The 18086-nt window shown below is 38.7% G+C and overlaps 1 protein-coding gene across 2 annotated transcripts in view; it reads left to right on the top strand.

Moving 5' to 3' along the window:
- Window positions 1–18086, top strand: part of LUZP2 (leucine zipper protein 2) — a 477600-nt gene that overhangs the window by 401503 nt on the left and 58011 nt on the right. For both annotated transcript variants that reach the window (XM_041730695.1, XM_041730696.1), the window contains exon 9: window positions 2792–2953. In XM_041730695.1, the coding sequence (XP_041586629.1) occupies window positions 2792–2953 (162 nt within the window). The remainder of the gene's footprint in view (window positions 1–2791; window positions 2954–18086) is intronic.

Raw genomic sequence — 18086 nt, 5'->3', positions numbered from 1 at the left:
TGGCTCGCAGCAGTGTGTGATCTCTGGCAGGAAAAATCTACGATGAGATCAAGGAACGGAGGTGGGACCTAAGGTAGGAGGCCAAGTTGTATGCTCGTGGTCCAAAAAAGAAATAAAATCAGGGGCCAAGAGACTTAAGCATCAGTTGAAACACAAGAGCAGAGATAGCTAATGACCACGGCCATGAAAGGTGAGGCGCTGGAGGGCATGTCTGTGGGATGTTGACTCTGGCATCTGGGATGGTCCTGACCATGCCGGGACACCAGTGGAACAGATGAGATGATCGCACCAAGTTCAGATGATTAAAAATATAGTAGCATATGTGCACATTCTTGCGTATTGTTCCATTGGAAAGTTTGTCTTCCCTGAAGAGCATTTACTGAAAATCGATGTTCTAAGCAAATTAAGCTGATGCAGTTCATTCTTTATTTTCACATCCAAGTTCAGCCATTACTCAGAAATTTGTGCATCATGGAAACATAGACTGTAAACCTGTTACAGATACATGCATAGTGTATGTAGAGGAGCCAAGATATGAATGCAGGGAATAAAATAACCATCGTTACTTCCTGCATGATCTGAGATGATTGAACGTCTACATTTCAAAGCCACGTTAACTTTGGGTCTGGGCCCAAACTTGCCTGACTCTGTCACATTAACTCTATTTCCATTGAGTTCTGTCTCACTGTAACATGTGAGACAGAAAACGTGTCTAAATTGTCCAGCGCCACCTGGGCTATTTCTCCCCTGACCCAGTGCCATGATGTCCTATGCTGTAGTGCGAGAAGAGAAGAATTATCTATGATGATAACAAACCACCCATAGGGAGAGAAATCTGAACTGCTATTTCATTTATTTTCATTGACAGAGTTTGTCACTTTCTTTCCCTGGCATAAAGAAACAACATTTTCACCTAAGTGTTTATGTCATTTATTCAAAAAACTTTCTGGCGAGTCCCTTCTACTGCATCAGGAATTACGTTAAGTCCTAAATACACAGTTCTGAACAAAATAGGCAACTTTCCTGTGTACATAAAAAATTAGAGACAAATTATATTAAGAAAACAAATAATAGATTGAAATTACTGGGTTGGGCGAAGACAAGAATTCAGGGGCTCAGGCAAACAGTGGACTCAAAGGGTCCACTTTGAGTGAAAGATCATCATTTAGCTTAGCCCTACCCTGTCCACTTACCAACATTCCTCCACCCTAGTTCTTATCAGATTTTTATGTCATCCTAGATACCTTGTCAGGGCAATATGAATGAGAAGGCAAAACATGTCGGCCCTATTTCTTATGTGTTCCCAGTTGCTGCTCTTACTGCTGCTTTTTGTTGTTTATTTTTTAATCTCTTGCCCGGATCAATCAGATTTCTTAACTTGCTGTTCTTCTAGAAAAAAAACATTCTTTCTCATCTTAAAGATAAACCTTATCATATGCCACACTAGAGTAGAAAGCTCAGAGGTAGACATTGGGAAGGATCTAAGTCATGGTCGCTACTCTTCAGGACATAGGAAATAGGAGCAGATGCTATATGAGGGTGTGTATTCCTGGCATAGACTGTAGAAGAAGACTGCAGAAGAACACTACCTCCACAGGAGGACAGCAGGCGTTGCTGCTTCACTGACCCCTGGGTCCACTGCGAGGGTACGCTCACATGTGCCAGCTTGTCCAAGGGTCTTGGCCCCAGTGACCTCTTCATCTCTCTTGTCCCAAAGGCTACATCACATGTCTTGAAATGAATGATTATGTGGCATTTTCTTATTTGGACCTACATCCATGACCTTTATTATGCCTGAATGACCATAAGGTTTTCTAAAAGTTGTGTGTCTCTCTCCATTTTGGCACTGGGGGATCTCTCTGCCATTTGTACCAGCTTTGTATTAGTATTATTTATTTCTATTATTATTATTATTATCATTGTTTACTCTATCAGCACTTAAAAATATTTTTAGCAGTGGAATCTGGAAGATGGGAGTTACAGATGTTTGTCTACAGTAGTTCAGTCTGCCTTGTGATATAAACCGGAAAAAAATTCTGGAAACCTCGAACTTTCATTGCGTCAGAGTAAATTAGTAATAAAGATACCAGTTCTACAGATGTTAGAAAGCATAAAGTTATTTCTTGCCTGTGAGAGAGCTTGAAATATTGTGAAATCCTATGCAAATATAAGAAGGTGTAAATAATAGAATTTATGATCACGTCAGATTAATTCCCTCCACTTAACAAGGCCCACGGGAAATAAGTGTTTTATTAGAAGCAAAATTGGTATTTTTCCAGTCTGCGCAAATTGAGTGGCGCTACAGACTACTCTGAGAAACACAGGTGCCTACATTGCTGGGGGGGAATGATTTGTAATAAGAGAGATTGATACCAATAGAGAGGTGATAGGTTTAGGGGGATCCCTGGGTGGCTCAGCAGTTAAGCGTCTGCCTTCAGCCCAGGGCGTGATCCTGGAGACCCGGGATCGAGTCCTGCATCAGATTCCCTGCATGGAGCTTGCTTCTCCCTCTGCCTGTGTCTCTGCCTCTCTCTCTGTGTCTCTCATGAATAAATAAATAAAATCTTTAAAAAAAAATGTATCATGAGACACAGTAACTCCTAACAGACTGAGTGTGCATTACACCGTGTGTCGTAGTGGTGTTTAGAAGTCAGGCGATGACCTTCGGAAACTGGTAGGCATTAGCGTGGGGAATGAGTGAGTGTAGGCAAGCAGGACAGAGAGACTCAAATCAAAAAGAACAACTGGATCCACATGTAAAAGTTGTCATCTCTCTTTTTTCCCCCCGCAGGACTCACAGCTGAAAGCAATGAAAGAGACTGTCCATCTCTGCCTGTCAACTGTGTTCCGTAATCAACCTCCCCCTTTGAGTCTGACCAGGTCAAATCCAACTCAGATGCCAGTTCCACCTGGGTCAGTTGGCCCTCTGATTTCTGATGCAAGTAGAATGCAGGTACACTTTAGTCATGCTTTCAAAGTATAATCGAGTAATGCGCTGTCGTCATACTTCATTCTATGTGCTCATCAGAGTGGGTCCCAGTAAGAAACCAAATTCGTTGAAAGATCAGGAAATAGACGGAAGACAGTAACTCTTTGTAAAGTCTCTGTGGTCACGTGGAAAACACTGGAAGACAACATTTGTTTTAGAGAGCCGGCTGTTCCTTTTTAGCCAGCATTGCCTAATTATAAAAATAATTATCATTATTATTCAAGATCATTTTAAAATAATATTTTAACAGTATGATTTTGATTTATTCGTAATAATTATGATCATTTAATAATATAATTTAATAACAATACTTGATATATCATTTGATGGGATTATTATTAATAATGTTTTCATGATAATGATACTTACTATTTTATAATTAAGAGAAAACATCTTATACTACATACCGGTATATACCAGAGATCTCATATGGAAAATACTTTCTCCTAGGGCATAACACTCATCCTTACAAAAGTGGATACTTATTTTGAAAATTAGGGCCACAGTTTTCAACACCTTCCTGACCCTGTGACTCTCTTGGGATCCTTGTAAGGAAATCCTGACAGTTAGGACTGACCCCAAACCTATTAAATTCTTTCTGGTTGGGCTCTAGACATCAACAGGTTTTAAAAGCTCCCCAGGAGATTTTTGAGAACCACTGAATCAAGCAAGACTCTCTCCAGCTCCCACCACCACCCTACTTTCGACTGGGCCAAGGAGCTTGTGTTGCTTTCACATTTCGGTCCTCAGAACCTTCGATTTACAGGCCCTACAGTTAAATAAACCCCGACACTCTGAAAGTTATTGCAGCAAGTTGAGTTTTAGGCAGTATATTTGAAAGCGCTGACTCTCATCACTTGCCTTAGGACCACCTGCTGTTAAAGTGAGCATCGCAGATGCCAGTCCGACTCCTGCAAATCTTTGCGGTGGGCCCAGAAATACCCGAGAACCCCAGCTGCAGTTACCCAGTGATGCATTTGGGGCTTTCTTGCTGCTTATTCTGATTCCCTACACTTGAATTAAAAGGGGTGTGGACAACTGGCAGTCTAGAGAAATGGTATTTTCAGAATCAAAAACAAGAGGGGGAAAAATGTAAGGTGTTTTTTATCTGTAACTAATCAATGTACGGACTGCACAGATTTAGTCCGTATAATCTCTTGCTTCTCTGTCAAAAATCATTTAAAAACATATAGTTTCATTTCATCTTACTCTCTTTCTGCTGTGTACCCTGAGGGTCTCTAAAACAGTGTAGGCCAGTATTTTTCTCCTTTACTTTTTTCCTGCCTCTTTAGAAACTCTAGGTCTGAAGTGTTTGTTTGCTCAACCAAATGCAGGGGAGAAAGTTGCATAATAATATATTTGTTATGTTTAGGAAACTCCTGAAGAAATTGAAACTGGTCACTGGTAAAGTGCCAAGCCTCTCACAGAGTGTCACCCACCCACCAGGAAGCCACACCCTGCCTCCTTAGTGTTGGTCTAAGGGAAGAGCAAAGGTGCAGCCTCATTAAGTCTGCTGACTTTGGGCAAAGCACTTTGTAATTCTATGGGCACACACGATACTTGTCTCCAACTCAAAATCTGTTTGTTTAGGCCCAATTAAAACTGGGCTCCTTATGACCCGAATGTGTGGAGGAAATTACTGATTGTTACTTTAACTGATTTACGATGAATAAATGTATGTCCTGTCATTGAAATAAATAGTAAATATTTATTATTTCCCTTGGCTTTCACAGAAAAAAAAAAAAAAAAGGTAGGAAGCATTTAGATGAGCCTGGCTTAGGAGTTGCTCATTTCTCAAAAAGCAATAACAGAAAAATCCAATTGTTTAAGATAAAGTTCAATAAATCCAAGCCGATGTACTCTAGAGCATTCTGTTTTATGGATTAGCATTAAAAGCTTCTCTAGTGTTTATGTTTTGCCCACATTCTTTATCTTTTCATTAGTGGTGGAAATTGTATTTTATATATACTTGGCGCTTAAGCCCATTAAGGCACCCAGATAACATTTTGAAAATCCCGAATGATATGATGTAATATAGGGTCCACGTAAGAGAGACCCTCAGTCACAGAATCTTTTTTTTTTTTTTTTTGTCTGTACACGAAAAAAGGAACTATTAAATGAGGACATTTACTGGTACACCCTCAGAGCTGGCTGATTGTAGCTGCGGTGACATGATGTGCCTGCCTGCGAGCTGTGAGGGAAATCACGTCACTTACCCTCCTTGGGCCTCAGTTTCCTCAAATGCCTATCCAGAGTGTTGTTGTGACATGAACATTACAAGTAATAACTCCCCCTGTTCTCCATGGTCTGTGACTGGTCTCATCTACTATCATTCGGTTTCTTAAATCTTCAACTCTTGAATGGTTTTTCCTGAAATCTGTGAAACACAGCCAAGTAAGCAATTTTCAACCCACATCTGCAAAAAAAAGACAAAATACTCACATACTGTGCCCCCCCCAGAATGTCATTTTATTTTTCTTAAAGAAGAATAACGCAGTCAAAACGTCCATTGCACAAAACGTCCATTGCACTATTCATGTGTACATTAAATCTATATATATTTCACTGTGGAACTTAAAAGCCACAGATTTCATTAGGTGGGGGAGTTCAACATGACAAGAATCTCCTGGTAAAAACTTAAAAATAATTTATATATTGGTAACTTCTACTTTTTCTTGAAGATTCATTTATTTATTTGAGAGAGACAGTGTGTGTGCTGGAGGCAGAGGGAGAGGGAGAGAGAGAATCCCAAGCAAACTCCACACCGAGCGCGGAGCCCTACCTAGGGCTCAGTCTCATGACCCTGAGGTCGTGACCTGAGCCACAATCAAGAATCAGACACTTATCTGACTGAGCCACCCAGGCGCTCCCGGTCGCCTCTACCTCTTATTCATTCTGGAGGAAGCCTTACGTGACCTTTTCAACCTGCAGCTGAAATTTGCACTGAGGACCCTCAGCCGGGTCAGCCAGCCCCCCGTCCTTCATTATATCCTCCGTAGGTGTTATGTCTGCTTCTCTCTAATTTGAGTGAATATTTCCCTACCCTCCACGTTAGACTTACTTTGTCACCAAGGCTCTGAGAGCAGTGTTTATCCCTCATGGCTCTTGATGGATGCTGCAAATACAGTGATGGCTGCACACTCCTCTGTCCTTAAAGGCGATGATTGGGCCGAGCTCCTTGATTTGCTCACACTATTTGGTGTCCAGATGATGTTTCTACAGAATTCATTTGAAAAGACACTTGCTGTGTTTCTGCTTTAGTCAGTACAGGCTTTTAGGACAAAATGGAAACAGACTAGGTGACTTTAGTGACAGACACTCATTTCTCACAGTTCTAGAAGCTGGGAAGCCCAAGATAAAGGTGCTTCCAGATTCAGTTCTTGATGAGGGCTCTCTCCTGGGTGGTGGACAGCTGTCTTCTAGCTGAGTGCTCACAGGATCTTTTTTAAACATGTGTGGAAAGAAATCTCACTCTCTTTATATGTTTTTATGAGGGCACCAATCCCCTAACCTTAACCCCACCAGCATGACTTAATCTAAATCCCATTACCTTCAGAAGGCCCAGCTCCTAATACCATCATATTGGGGCTTAAGGCTTTAACATAGGAATTTTAGAGGATACAGATATTCAATCCGTGGCAGTGCCCCCCTTCTTGGCTCTTTTCCTTATTTAGAAATTAGAAAATATATATTATTGAGTGCTCATTAAGTGCTTACTTAATATTCAACTGAACTGTTTTCCATCTGTATGCCAGGACTGCGCTCATCACCGGGGATGCAAATTTGAAATCGCAAGGCCTTTTGGACACTGAAGCCAAATTCTCTGTTAAAGAGAGAACAAAGGAAAAAAATGCAAGGGGTGTGGAGTAGATCAGGGCTTTTTCTTTTCCCTTTTTTTTTTTTTTTTTTTGTTTGGAATTTCATGTTCCAAATAGCTTTGGTTAAAGATAAAGGCTAAGGAGACCTGGATCCAAAGGCACATGAGATGAGTCATTGTCATGAGGTTATATATTTATTATGCAGCAAATATTGTTCCAATAGAGAAGTAAAGAGCAAAGGTAGGAGCCAGGAGCTCTAATTTGTATTTGCATAAAATAAATCTTAATTAGAGTGGAAACAAGAAAACTGTGACAGTCTATTTCACTGAACCGTGCAGGAGACGATGGTGATCTGACCTGTGGTACAGAAATGGAAGCAGAGTTCCACATGTAATGGGGGCACAGAACTCCTGGTTCGGGTTCAGGTCATGATCTCAGGGTTGTGAGATGGAGCCCCATATGGAGCTCCGAGCTCAGCAGGAAGTCTGCTTGAGATTCATCCCCTGCCTCTCTGCCCCTCCCCCTGCTAACTCTCTCTCTCTCTCAAATAAATAAGTCTCTAAAAAAATAAATGAAAGCTGAGTATGAAGTCTTCAGAATCTTAAACACAGCCCATACTAAATATTAATTACATACACTTACAATTAAAGTAAAATTTACTAAAAGCAAATATAGTAAATACCAAAAACCACTACATCTGTTCTTGAGGATATTATGTCTTTCGAGCCCATGCTGTGGAAATACATGGGTTCGATGCTGCGCTACTGATACCTTTTCCAAATAATATTCAATAATATTATCTTGATAGATTGAAACTGGTAGAATTTATACCATAGAAGTTAACAAACACTACCAATCAGGGTCCTCCTAACTCCCTAAGGTAGTGAATAACACCCTCCGGTGTATGTGTGAGTGTGACGCGTATATTAAACATTTAAGATAGGCTTACTGGGCGTCATAATATACAAATAATATATGATCAACATACTATTTGTTTTTATCTTCTGCATGTGCAGTGGAGCTAGATGAACAGTGAGTGCTGAGGAAAGGCAAAACAATTATTTGGGAGAACTGCCTTTTAATGAATAGCATGCTCTGAAAAAACTAAACTTGTGTATGTCCATTAGACTGTTTTTCCTTAATTATATTCATTTTATGATGAAATATTAAATGCGACTTAATGTAATTTAGAAAAAAATATATAAATGCAGGAGGAAGAACAGGAGGCCTATTACGAAGAGGTCTATTTTTAGGTGAAAAAAATATGAATTATTAATACGGTAATGTCATTGGTATTTACAGCTGCATGATAGGGAGTTTAAGAGCTAGGATTCACTTTACGTTAGGGTGATAATGTTTACCTCTGAGTGTTTCTAGGAAGATTAAATAAGATAAGAAAAAGGCCAGACAAGGGCCCTGGCATATTAGTCAAAGACGGTTCCCAGCCTCCTCCCTTCCCCCCTTCCCCAGAGCTGATTCCTCTGCAGGACAGGCTCCCCTCAGCCTCGGGCCCTCTGTAGGGATGTGCAGGAAGGAACATGGGGCCACGGCCTACACCATGCCTCCAGGGTCCTGTGCCTCATGAGGACTACCGGGTTGTTCTCTAGCCCCCAACCCACCACGGGGTCACCTGCTTCCCAGACCAAATCTCACCAGTTAGCACATCAGGGCAGAGACGTCCAAGGGAGAAAAGGCTCATGTTTCTGTCCCAACTGTCCCAGGCAAGACCCTTGAAGGTGCCGGTGGGCTTCTGCCTATGTACCCAGGCTGTGCTTCTCATCAACACCCAAGAAATGTGGTATCATGAGCATAAATACAAGGAAAAAAATATTTAAGAAAGAGCTAAAATTCGTAAGTCTGACTGACTGGGTAAAAATGTTTTCTGCAATTTTCTAACTTTGAAACTTTGATCAAGTTACTTCTCTGTTAGTTATATTATTACTAACCCTCCATATACAAATATAAGGTAGAGACAATAACAGCACCAACCCTACAGAGTTGAAGTGAAGAATAAATTTTTAAAAATTCACATATGGCATTCAGTGTCTGCAGTAGTGTCTGACACTGGGAAACAATGAAGGTAGGAATAAGCATTATACCTGGAAACCAGGATCACACTTTGAGACAACTTAAAGAAGATTTTTGGTATAGAATATTGCTTGAATTAAAACGAAAACTGCGTGCCTTGTTTTATTGTCAATATGTGAGTCTACAGTACATCTATCCAAGTGTAATGGTATGGATGGATTCTCAATACATTTAATGTCAGTAATCATTATAGTAAATGCCATAAAGGAAGGAGAACATTGAGGGGCGCCTGGGTGGCTCAGTGGTTGAGCGGCTGCCTTTGGCCCAGGGCATGACCCCGGGGTCCTGGGATCGAGTCCCACATCGAGCTCCCTGCATAGAGCCTGCTTCTCCCTCTGCCTGTGTCTCTGCCCCTCTCTCTCCATGTCTCTCATGAATAAATAAATAAAATCTTAAAAAAAAAAAAAAAGAAAGGAGAACATTGAAAGACAGCAGAAAGGAAAAACAATTCAGGTAAGAAATGTTGATAAAAAAATTAAGAAATTGCATTATGAAAGTCCAATATCTCATCCCCACCCCAGGCGGTGACCATCTTTTCTCTTTTTCTTTCCGAGCAACTGGATTTAGCTGCAGTTTACTTTGGTAAAGGTCACCACTGTGGTATCTACTTAATTGGACAAGGATGATTTGTTTTTCTGTGGTTTTTTTTTTTTTTTTTTCCGGTTTGTTAGAAATGCCAAAGTCATTCTAGGGTAGCAGTCAACAGTGACCCTATTCAGGAGCTTAACGGCATCCAAGCGAAAATTGCATTCTGCTCGGTGCCCGGCAGTTTAAAGCAAAGTGGATTTGTGTTTCCTTCTTTTCTGCCAAAAATCTATTGCAATGCAATTTCCAAGAACTCTCAAAGCAGTGCACCTGGAATCATCATAGACCAAAGGGGCTCAACCTAGGCTGCATTTTTAAGCACTGGGGGTTTCGCTCACACCTAAATGTCAACACTCACCATTCTGATACAATCCAGCCTAAGAGCAGGCTGGTGGGGGGATTATTCAAAGCTCCCAAGATTATTCCAATTTGTATCCAGTGTTGAGAACTATTAAGATCCTTACAGTAGGGTGGGAAAGGAGCCTAAAAATTAAGCCTGCCCCTTTCCCCCACTTCCCTAGAGATTTCTCAACGAGCTAAGAAGTTTTAGATCTAGTTTTCTACCAGTTGTCTGTCATTAGCTCACCATTTCTTTATCTTTGACATCTGCTAATTATCGGTGTTCATTTATGCTACAAAAATGTATTTTATATCTTTATACCCAGGGTTATTGTAAGGATAAAAATGAACACATACATTTAAAACATCTTTGTAAAATATAACATTGCAACTAAGGAATTTTGTCTGGATTTCTTTTTTGGTCTTGGGAGGTCTTAATGACTTAAGTATTTCCCAGCAGTTATGGCATAAATGTGGCAATGAAGCTAAGTTTCAGTAAAAAAATATAGCACATTTCCATGTTATTATATGCATATTCATGTTATATATACACATACATATTTGTAAAATTATATTATAAATTATAAGATACATATTTTATCTGGGAAGTATAAACATTAAAACCCACAAGCAATCTTTGGTGTGTTCTTTTTAGTACTGGTGTGCAGGTTTTACCTTGGAATAGTCTGAAACCAAATCCTCATTAGCTTTCATTTATTCTTGATCATTGAGACATATAATAAGAACATTATTTATAGAATCAACTGAAGTTCTTTCAAAGACAATTGTTAGCAACATGAGGATATAATCCATATAATATTCCTAAAATTAAAATAAAATAGGAACAAAACATTCTTGGCTGAAATGTTATCTAAAGTTAAGAAGTCACATTAATTTTCAGAGAGAAAATCATTGCTGAATATCTTTGATGTCGCCAAAGAATAGCCACCAGTTTTCATTTTCTTTTTATTTTCTTTCATAATTGAGATTTCATGCGCTGTCTTGAGGACCAATACTCAGATGTTTCAATTTGTACACAATTCTTAATGTATGTACTGAAAAATTTAAAAGGCATGGAGTTATGATTCTTTTCTAAACAGTTATTCCAGTGACTTTCCAGCTTAAATATGGAGGCTATTGTTTAAGAGGATATCAAGTGCAAATAATTTCAATTGTTGATAAGCTGTTGTGTCATAAACGCCCCTAACTTACAGTATCAAATACACGACATACTCAGCACATGATCAAATTTCTGAGGGAAACTGAACCCAGAACCAAAGATGTTACAGAGTGCATGAAATTCTGACAGGGAGACCCAAGGTCAAGGAATGGTTTTCCTTAGGAAACAATTCTACTAAAAGATAACAAGAGAAGAGAAATAATTTAAAATGTTTAGGACATATTAAATGCAGGATCGTGGCTCCAAATTGCCATCTAATGTGCTGTGTATTATAGGATATAAAATGTCTTCCCCATCTGTGGAATGATCATCAAGACCACCAAAGCCTTCCCTATTAGATGTCCCACTATTTTCTGATTGTACCAAGAATAAACAACCAGCAAATGATTCTACCTCTTAAAAAAATAAAGTTAAAAAAATGGGATGACACAAGATTCTCTTTTTCTTTCTTTTTAAATTTTTATTTATTTTTATTTTTTATAATAAATTTATTTTTTATTGGTGTTCAATTTGCCAACATACAGAATCACACCCAGTGCTCATCCCGTCAAGTGTCCCCCTCAGTCCCCGTCACCCATTCACCCCCACCCCCTGCCCTCCACCCCTTCCACTACCCCTAGTTCATTTCCCAGAGTTAGGAGTCTTCATGTTCTGTCTCCCTTTCTGATATTTCCCACACATTTCTTCTCCCTTCCCTTCTATTCCCTTTCACTATTATTTATATTCCCCAAATGAATGAGACCATATAATGTTTGTCCTCCGATTGACTTACTTCACTCAGCAGAATACCCTCCAGTTCTATCCACGTTGAAACACATGGTGGGTATTTGTCGTTTCTAATGGCTGAGGAATATTCCGTTGTCTACATGAACCACATCTTCTTTATCCATCATCTTTCGATGGACACCGAGGCTCCTTCCACAGTTTGGCTATTGTGGACATTGCTGCTAGAAACATCGGGGTGCAGGTGTCCCGGCGTTTCATTGCATCTGTATCTTTGGGGTAAATCCCCAACAGTGCAATTGCTGGGTCGTAGGGCAGGTCTATTTTTAACTCTTTGAGGAACCTCCACACAGTTTTCCAGAGTGGCTGCACCAGTTCACATTCCCACCAACAGTGCAGAGGGTTCCCCTTTCTCCGCATCCTCTCCAACATTTGTTGTTTCCTGCCTTGTTAATTTTCCCCATTCTCACTGGTGTGAGGTGGGATCTCATTGTGGTTTTGATTTGTATTTCCCTGATGGCCAGTGATGCGGAGCATGTTCTCATGTGCTTGTTGGCCATGTCCATGTCTTCCTCTGTGAGATTTCTCTTCTTGTCTTTTGCCCATTCCATGATTGGGTTGTTCATTTCTTTGGTGTTGAGTTTAATAAGTTCTTTATAGATCTGGGAAACTAGCCCTTTATCTGATATGTCATTTGCAAATATCTTCTCCCATTCTGTAGGTTGCTTTTAGTTTTGTTGACTGTATCCTTTGCTGTGCCAAAGCTTCTTATCTTGATGAAGTCCCAATAGTTCATTTTCGCTTTTGTTTCTTTTGCCTTCGTGGATGTATCTTGCAAGAAGTTACTGTGGCCAAGTTCAAAAAGGGTGTTGCCTGTGTTCTCCTCTAGGATTTTGATGGAATCTTGTCTCACATTTAGATCTTTCATCCATTTTGAGTTTATCTTTGTGTCTGGTGCAAGAGAGTGGTCTAGTTTCATTCTTCTGCATGTGGATGTCCAATTGTCCCAGCACCATTTATTGAAGAGACTGTCTTTCTTCCAATGGATAGTCTTTCCTCCTTTATCGAATATTAGTTGACCATAAAGTTTAGGGTCCACTTCTGGGTTCTCTATTCTGTTCCATTGATCTATGTGTCTGTTTTTGTGATTCTCTTTTTCTTAAAAATGTTTCTAGAACTACTAAAAAATTTACATCTACAAAATAGTTGATAAGAATATTCCTCTAGATTGAATGAGAAGGGATACAAGTACCATTGGTAAGACATAGTATATGGTGTAATCAGGCTCAGGTTTTTCTCTCCTGTTTCAGCAAGGGCTGGACCCTTCTTATTTGTAGTTTTTCCATTTTCTTCAGGTAAATCATCTGTAGTTTCTTGGTTAGACATTTTCACCAGTTTTTTTTTTCCTTTGCTCCTTTTTTCCCTTTTATCTAAAGATTTATCATTTCCTGTTGCACTTTCTGGCTTCCTTTCCCCATTTGCAAGAGCAGGTATAGATGGCAAGCTCCCCTGCTGATCTCCTCCTGGGCTTCTACTTCGCCACCCCTTTGGCAGAGCCCATCCTCTAGTGCATTCTCATGGCGGGGGACCATGTGCTGGGGCCCTTCTCATGACCAGAGGCTTCATGAAGCTGCGCTGCCTGGCCTCTACCACTCCTGGTGTTGACACACAAGCTGCTGGGACCCACAGTGGGAGAAATGGAAGACTGGTTCCATTTTTTTCCCCTATATTTTCATTAAAATTTTTAGACCTGCCTCAAATAGTAATAACTTTCATAGTGCCTCTAATGTAATAGAGCTTAAGTTATTTCAGAGGTGTTTTACATTACCTTCTAATTACCACTTGCTATTTAGGTAAGACATATCTCAATATCCCCTTCATTGATTATCGGTGCAAGGGATATTTTATCTTAGCCATTAGAAATTATTGTCCAACTTTACTTTTGTCTCTTTAGAGGCAATAAAATTCTTGATCTTAAAAACTCCATCTGCAAGAGATATTTCCTTATTACACTTGCAGAAGAAAAGGATATCTATGAGAAATTAATCAACTTGTTTTGATCATTTTAAGTCAACAGTGCTTTTTTTCCTCTACGGGAATTATTCACTCATTTATTCTTATACCTTGCAGCCACTGGCAATCTACTAAAAGTTTTTTTTGAGCAAAGGAACCCTGAAAAAAATTTAATTTTAGGAAGATAAGTCCAGTACAAGCATACCTCAGAGATACATTGGTTCCAGACCACTGTTATAAAGTGATTTAAATGAATTTTTTGGTTTCCCAAGTTATATAAGTTATTTTCACACTGTACTATAGTCTGTTACATGTACAATACCATTATGTCTGAAAAAGTACTTACCTTAATTAAAAAATACTCATACAAAAAAAAAAACCACCCAAAAGTTAAAAAGATGTCAAAAGCATGCAGAGAAGACATATTAAAAAAATAGAATAATAATTACCCACAATGTAATAACAATTAGGCCAACACCTGACTTTTCAACAGCAATGATGGAAGCCAAAAAGTAGTAGAATAAGATCTTCAATAGGCTAAGCTAAAACAACTATCTATTAGTCTATACCCTGTAAGAACTGGGGGGAATTAAAAAAAATTTTCAGGCAAATAAAAACTGAAAGAGTTTCCTACCAAAGGAGGATGCTGAAGGAATTGTAAAGGAAGGACTCAATTGCAAAAGAAATGATTCTCAAAGACATCAGTAATATGTGGGCAAAACAAAATAACATCGTTTGTTTGTAGTAATTGATTACATGGATTATAATGTAATAAAAATCATTGGCCATAATTGGCCTAAAACACCATTAGAGTAGCTTATAAATAGCAAGAGGGTGGTCAGAATTAAAGCATTCTAAGGTCTTTGCATTTTTTGGAAAGCAAACATTTGGAATAACTGCAAACTCTGACAAGTATTCACAACAAAATATTCTGAATACATAAAAATACTTTATTGCTAAAATTGCTAGCCATCCAGAAAAACCATGATAGCCATTATCTATGCTTTCGGCAAGTCATAATCACTGACTACAGGTCATCATAACAAATATAATAATTATGAAAACTTTGAAATATTGTGGGAATTACCAAAATGGTGACACAGAGACATGACACGAGCAGATGCTGGTGGAAAAAATGGCACTAATAGACTTGTTTGATGCAGGGTTACCATAAACCTGCAATTTTTAAAAAACAAAATATCTGCTAAGTGCAATAAAGCAAGGAACACCTGTGGCAATATAGAGAGAATGATTAGGAGAATGAGATAATACTAGCGAACAGATTTTTTGGGAGACTAATAGTATCTTCTTGGCGACAGACAATGAGACCGTGGTGCTGGGAAAGGAGAGGAGGAGATGGATTTGAGAAATGCAAAGGATATAAAATTTGGAGGAATTTGTGTGGAAGTGTGAGAAGAGGAGTTGATACTTTTAAATAAATTAGTTGTGAAGAAGAGAGTGAACAAATATAAGGGGAGCTCTTAGCGGGATGGAAAGAGATTGACTACATTTTTGGTAAAAGAGAGGGGGGAAAGTGAATAAAGATAATGAAGACAAAAATTAGAGACCTATATTAAAGAGTCAAAATTCTAGAGGAAGCACTAAGGGATATGAATATTATCACTGAGTGAAGAGCTGTGTGGAGAGTAGTAGGGACATGCCAGCTTCTGAGATGGAAGGTAAGTCAGTTATGATGAAGGATGATATTGATAAACATTGATGTAGATGAGGAATAATCCAAAGGGATGCTACCCAATGGCCATTAGTCCATCAATGTTTATTAGGCTCTTAATGACTCTGGAGAAGCTTCCTGTCCCTCTAGACGAATGACTTAGCAAACTTTGTCTGCATCCTTCACACATGCACTAATTCCAATTCTGAATTCCCTCTATAGCACACCTGTTAGTACCCTGCTTTGTTTTCCAATCCTGGGGCAAAAGTGAAACAAAATCTTTTCAAGAGAGATAAAGTTAGGAAACATGAGATCCAGTAAAATGAGGTGTTGCTTCAAATAAAATATAGCAAAATAAAAGTAATCATTTTACTCAAAGATGATATAAACTAAAATTAACATTAATTCAAAAGAAAATTAGCAAATTCATTTGTAAATGTTCTACTAAAATGTAGTAAGGGATTAAAATCACTTAAAATCCACTACTTTTCAGTGTATTAAAACCAACTTCTTGAGGATAGGGTTAAATGCTCATCCATTCTGTCTATACAATATCATGTACAGGTGGAGAGAAGCAGATCATGCTTTTTCAGTTACAGGCTTATGCTTCCTTCCAATGGTCCTTTTTAGGCATTAGCAAGTTCCATCAGGAGAGTACTTGGAGTTTTCCAGACTCTCCTTTTACCATCACTGTCCTGGAAACCTGTGTTGGAATCTGCAACTAAATGTTAGATGCTCAGTGCCAAGAACCATGTGTAAGAACACAGAATCTGGAATTCAGCAGACCAATTGTAAATTCTCGTTTCTGCCAAGTACTCAAAGCACATATGAGATACTGAGAAAGGAAACTGGAGACTGTGATTATTATTTTGGAAATAGAGCTAACAGGGCTCAGTGGAGGAGCGTCTGCCTTCGGCTCAGGACGTGATCCAGGAGACCCGGGATCGAGTCCCACGTTGGGCTCCCTGCATGGAGCCTGCTTCTCCCCCTGTCTGTGTCTCTGCCCCTCTGTCTCTCTGTGTCTCTCATGAATAAGTAAATAAAATATTTTTAAAAGCAAGAAATACAGCTAACAATACAAAACAATGATCCTAATAAACTAGAATGTATAAATACTAAATTTATAGCACGATACCTGGTACCTAGTATAGCTAGTGTTTAAGAGCAGAGGTTCTTCTAAAGGCAAGCTGAAAAAAATAAATAAAATAAAATAAAGGCAAGCTGCCTGGATTTGAATTTGTACTCTGCCACTAATCAGCTGTGTAACCAAGGCAATTTATTAAACCAATTTCTTACCAGGACCATGGGATAATACCATTTTCCTCAAAAGGTTGTTATGAGGACAAACTAAATATTAGTTTCAGACTTATTTGTTCTAATGGAATATCACTGTGTGATAATCTCGGGGGAAGTGTCTATCACACAATTCTATATGGAGTTTGACAATAAGAAAATAGTATGTGCATTCATCAATGAAATTGCCACAAAAGGACTTCCGAAAACAACAGGAAATGTAAGCTCTTTATATTTGCTGAAAGTAATTATTCTTTGTGCTAGATTCGATGAAAGACCAGAGAATTATTTGTCATCTTGATCCATTCTCAGTGCACTGTTTTGGATTTAAACGTTTCAAAGAAAATTAAAAATAGTAGCCTTGCTTTTCCTCACTCTATGAAACACATTGGTATTCAGGATATTGTGAAATTATAGACAGTGTTTGTGAATCTCCTAGAGTGCTGGCGTTAGGCTTTCCTGTGACATGTTTAGTCCTCTTTGATCTCCTCTTTATGAAAGCAAGAATAATTCCTGAGTGTCTGTAGCTACCTAACCTAAGAAGTTATTCAAATCAGGTGTACTCAAGACAAAACTGGTTTTGTCTGTAGGCTATTGCATGGGTTCTAATTGCTCAATAATGATGATGATGATGAGGAGGAGGAGGAGGAGGATGAACTTAATTTGCATAATCCTTTATGGTGATTAGTATAAGATGTTTTATTAGATTATCACAATGAATGGAGTAGATCTTACTGTAACTGTTTTTACTTAAAAGGGAACTGAAACACGAACCCCGGTTTTCTATGCCAAGTCTAGTGCATCACATCACTGTCTCAAAATGCCATTACTTAGAACTTTAGAGATAACTCTAACAAAGAGGAATGAAAGTTTAAATATGCCTTGCTTCTTTTGTTATTATAACACTTAAATTTTATAGAATACTTGCTCTGTAACTAACTTGCTGCTAAAGGCTTTGCACAAGTTTTCCCAGTTAAAATCCAGAAGAACATTTTGAGTCAGTACTGATCATATCTTGATGTTATAAGAGAAAACTAAGGCATTACAGAGGCTAGTGACCCATTTTAAATATAAAAAATAAGTCATTGGTAACTGAGATTTTGAAGTCAAGTGTATCTGGCTCTAGAGTCTGAGAATCTGACCATCACTTTACATTCAAAGATGTGGTTCTGCTAACAACCCCCTTGCATTTAGAAGAGAAGAAAAAAGGAATAAAAAGCAAAACAACAAGAGGACAATTCACATAATGGCAATAGTAAGTCTATACTTATCAATATTTACTTTAAATGTAAATGGACTAAACAATCAAAAGACAGAGAGTAGGAAAAGAAGTATAAAAACAAGACCTAGGGATGCCTGGGTGGCTCAGTGGTTGAGCTTCTGCCT

This window comes from Vulpes lagopus, chromosome 15 (genome assembly GCF_018345385.1).
Source record: "Vulpes lagopus strain Blue_001 chromosome 15, ASM1834538v1, whole genome shotgun sequence".
NCBI lineage: Eukaryota > Metazoa > Chordata > Mammalia > Carnivora > Canidae > Vulpes > Vulpes lagopus.
The sequence above is the reverse complement of the archived record's forward strand: the minus strand, read 5'-3'. Positions and strand labels throughout refer to the sequence as shown.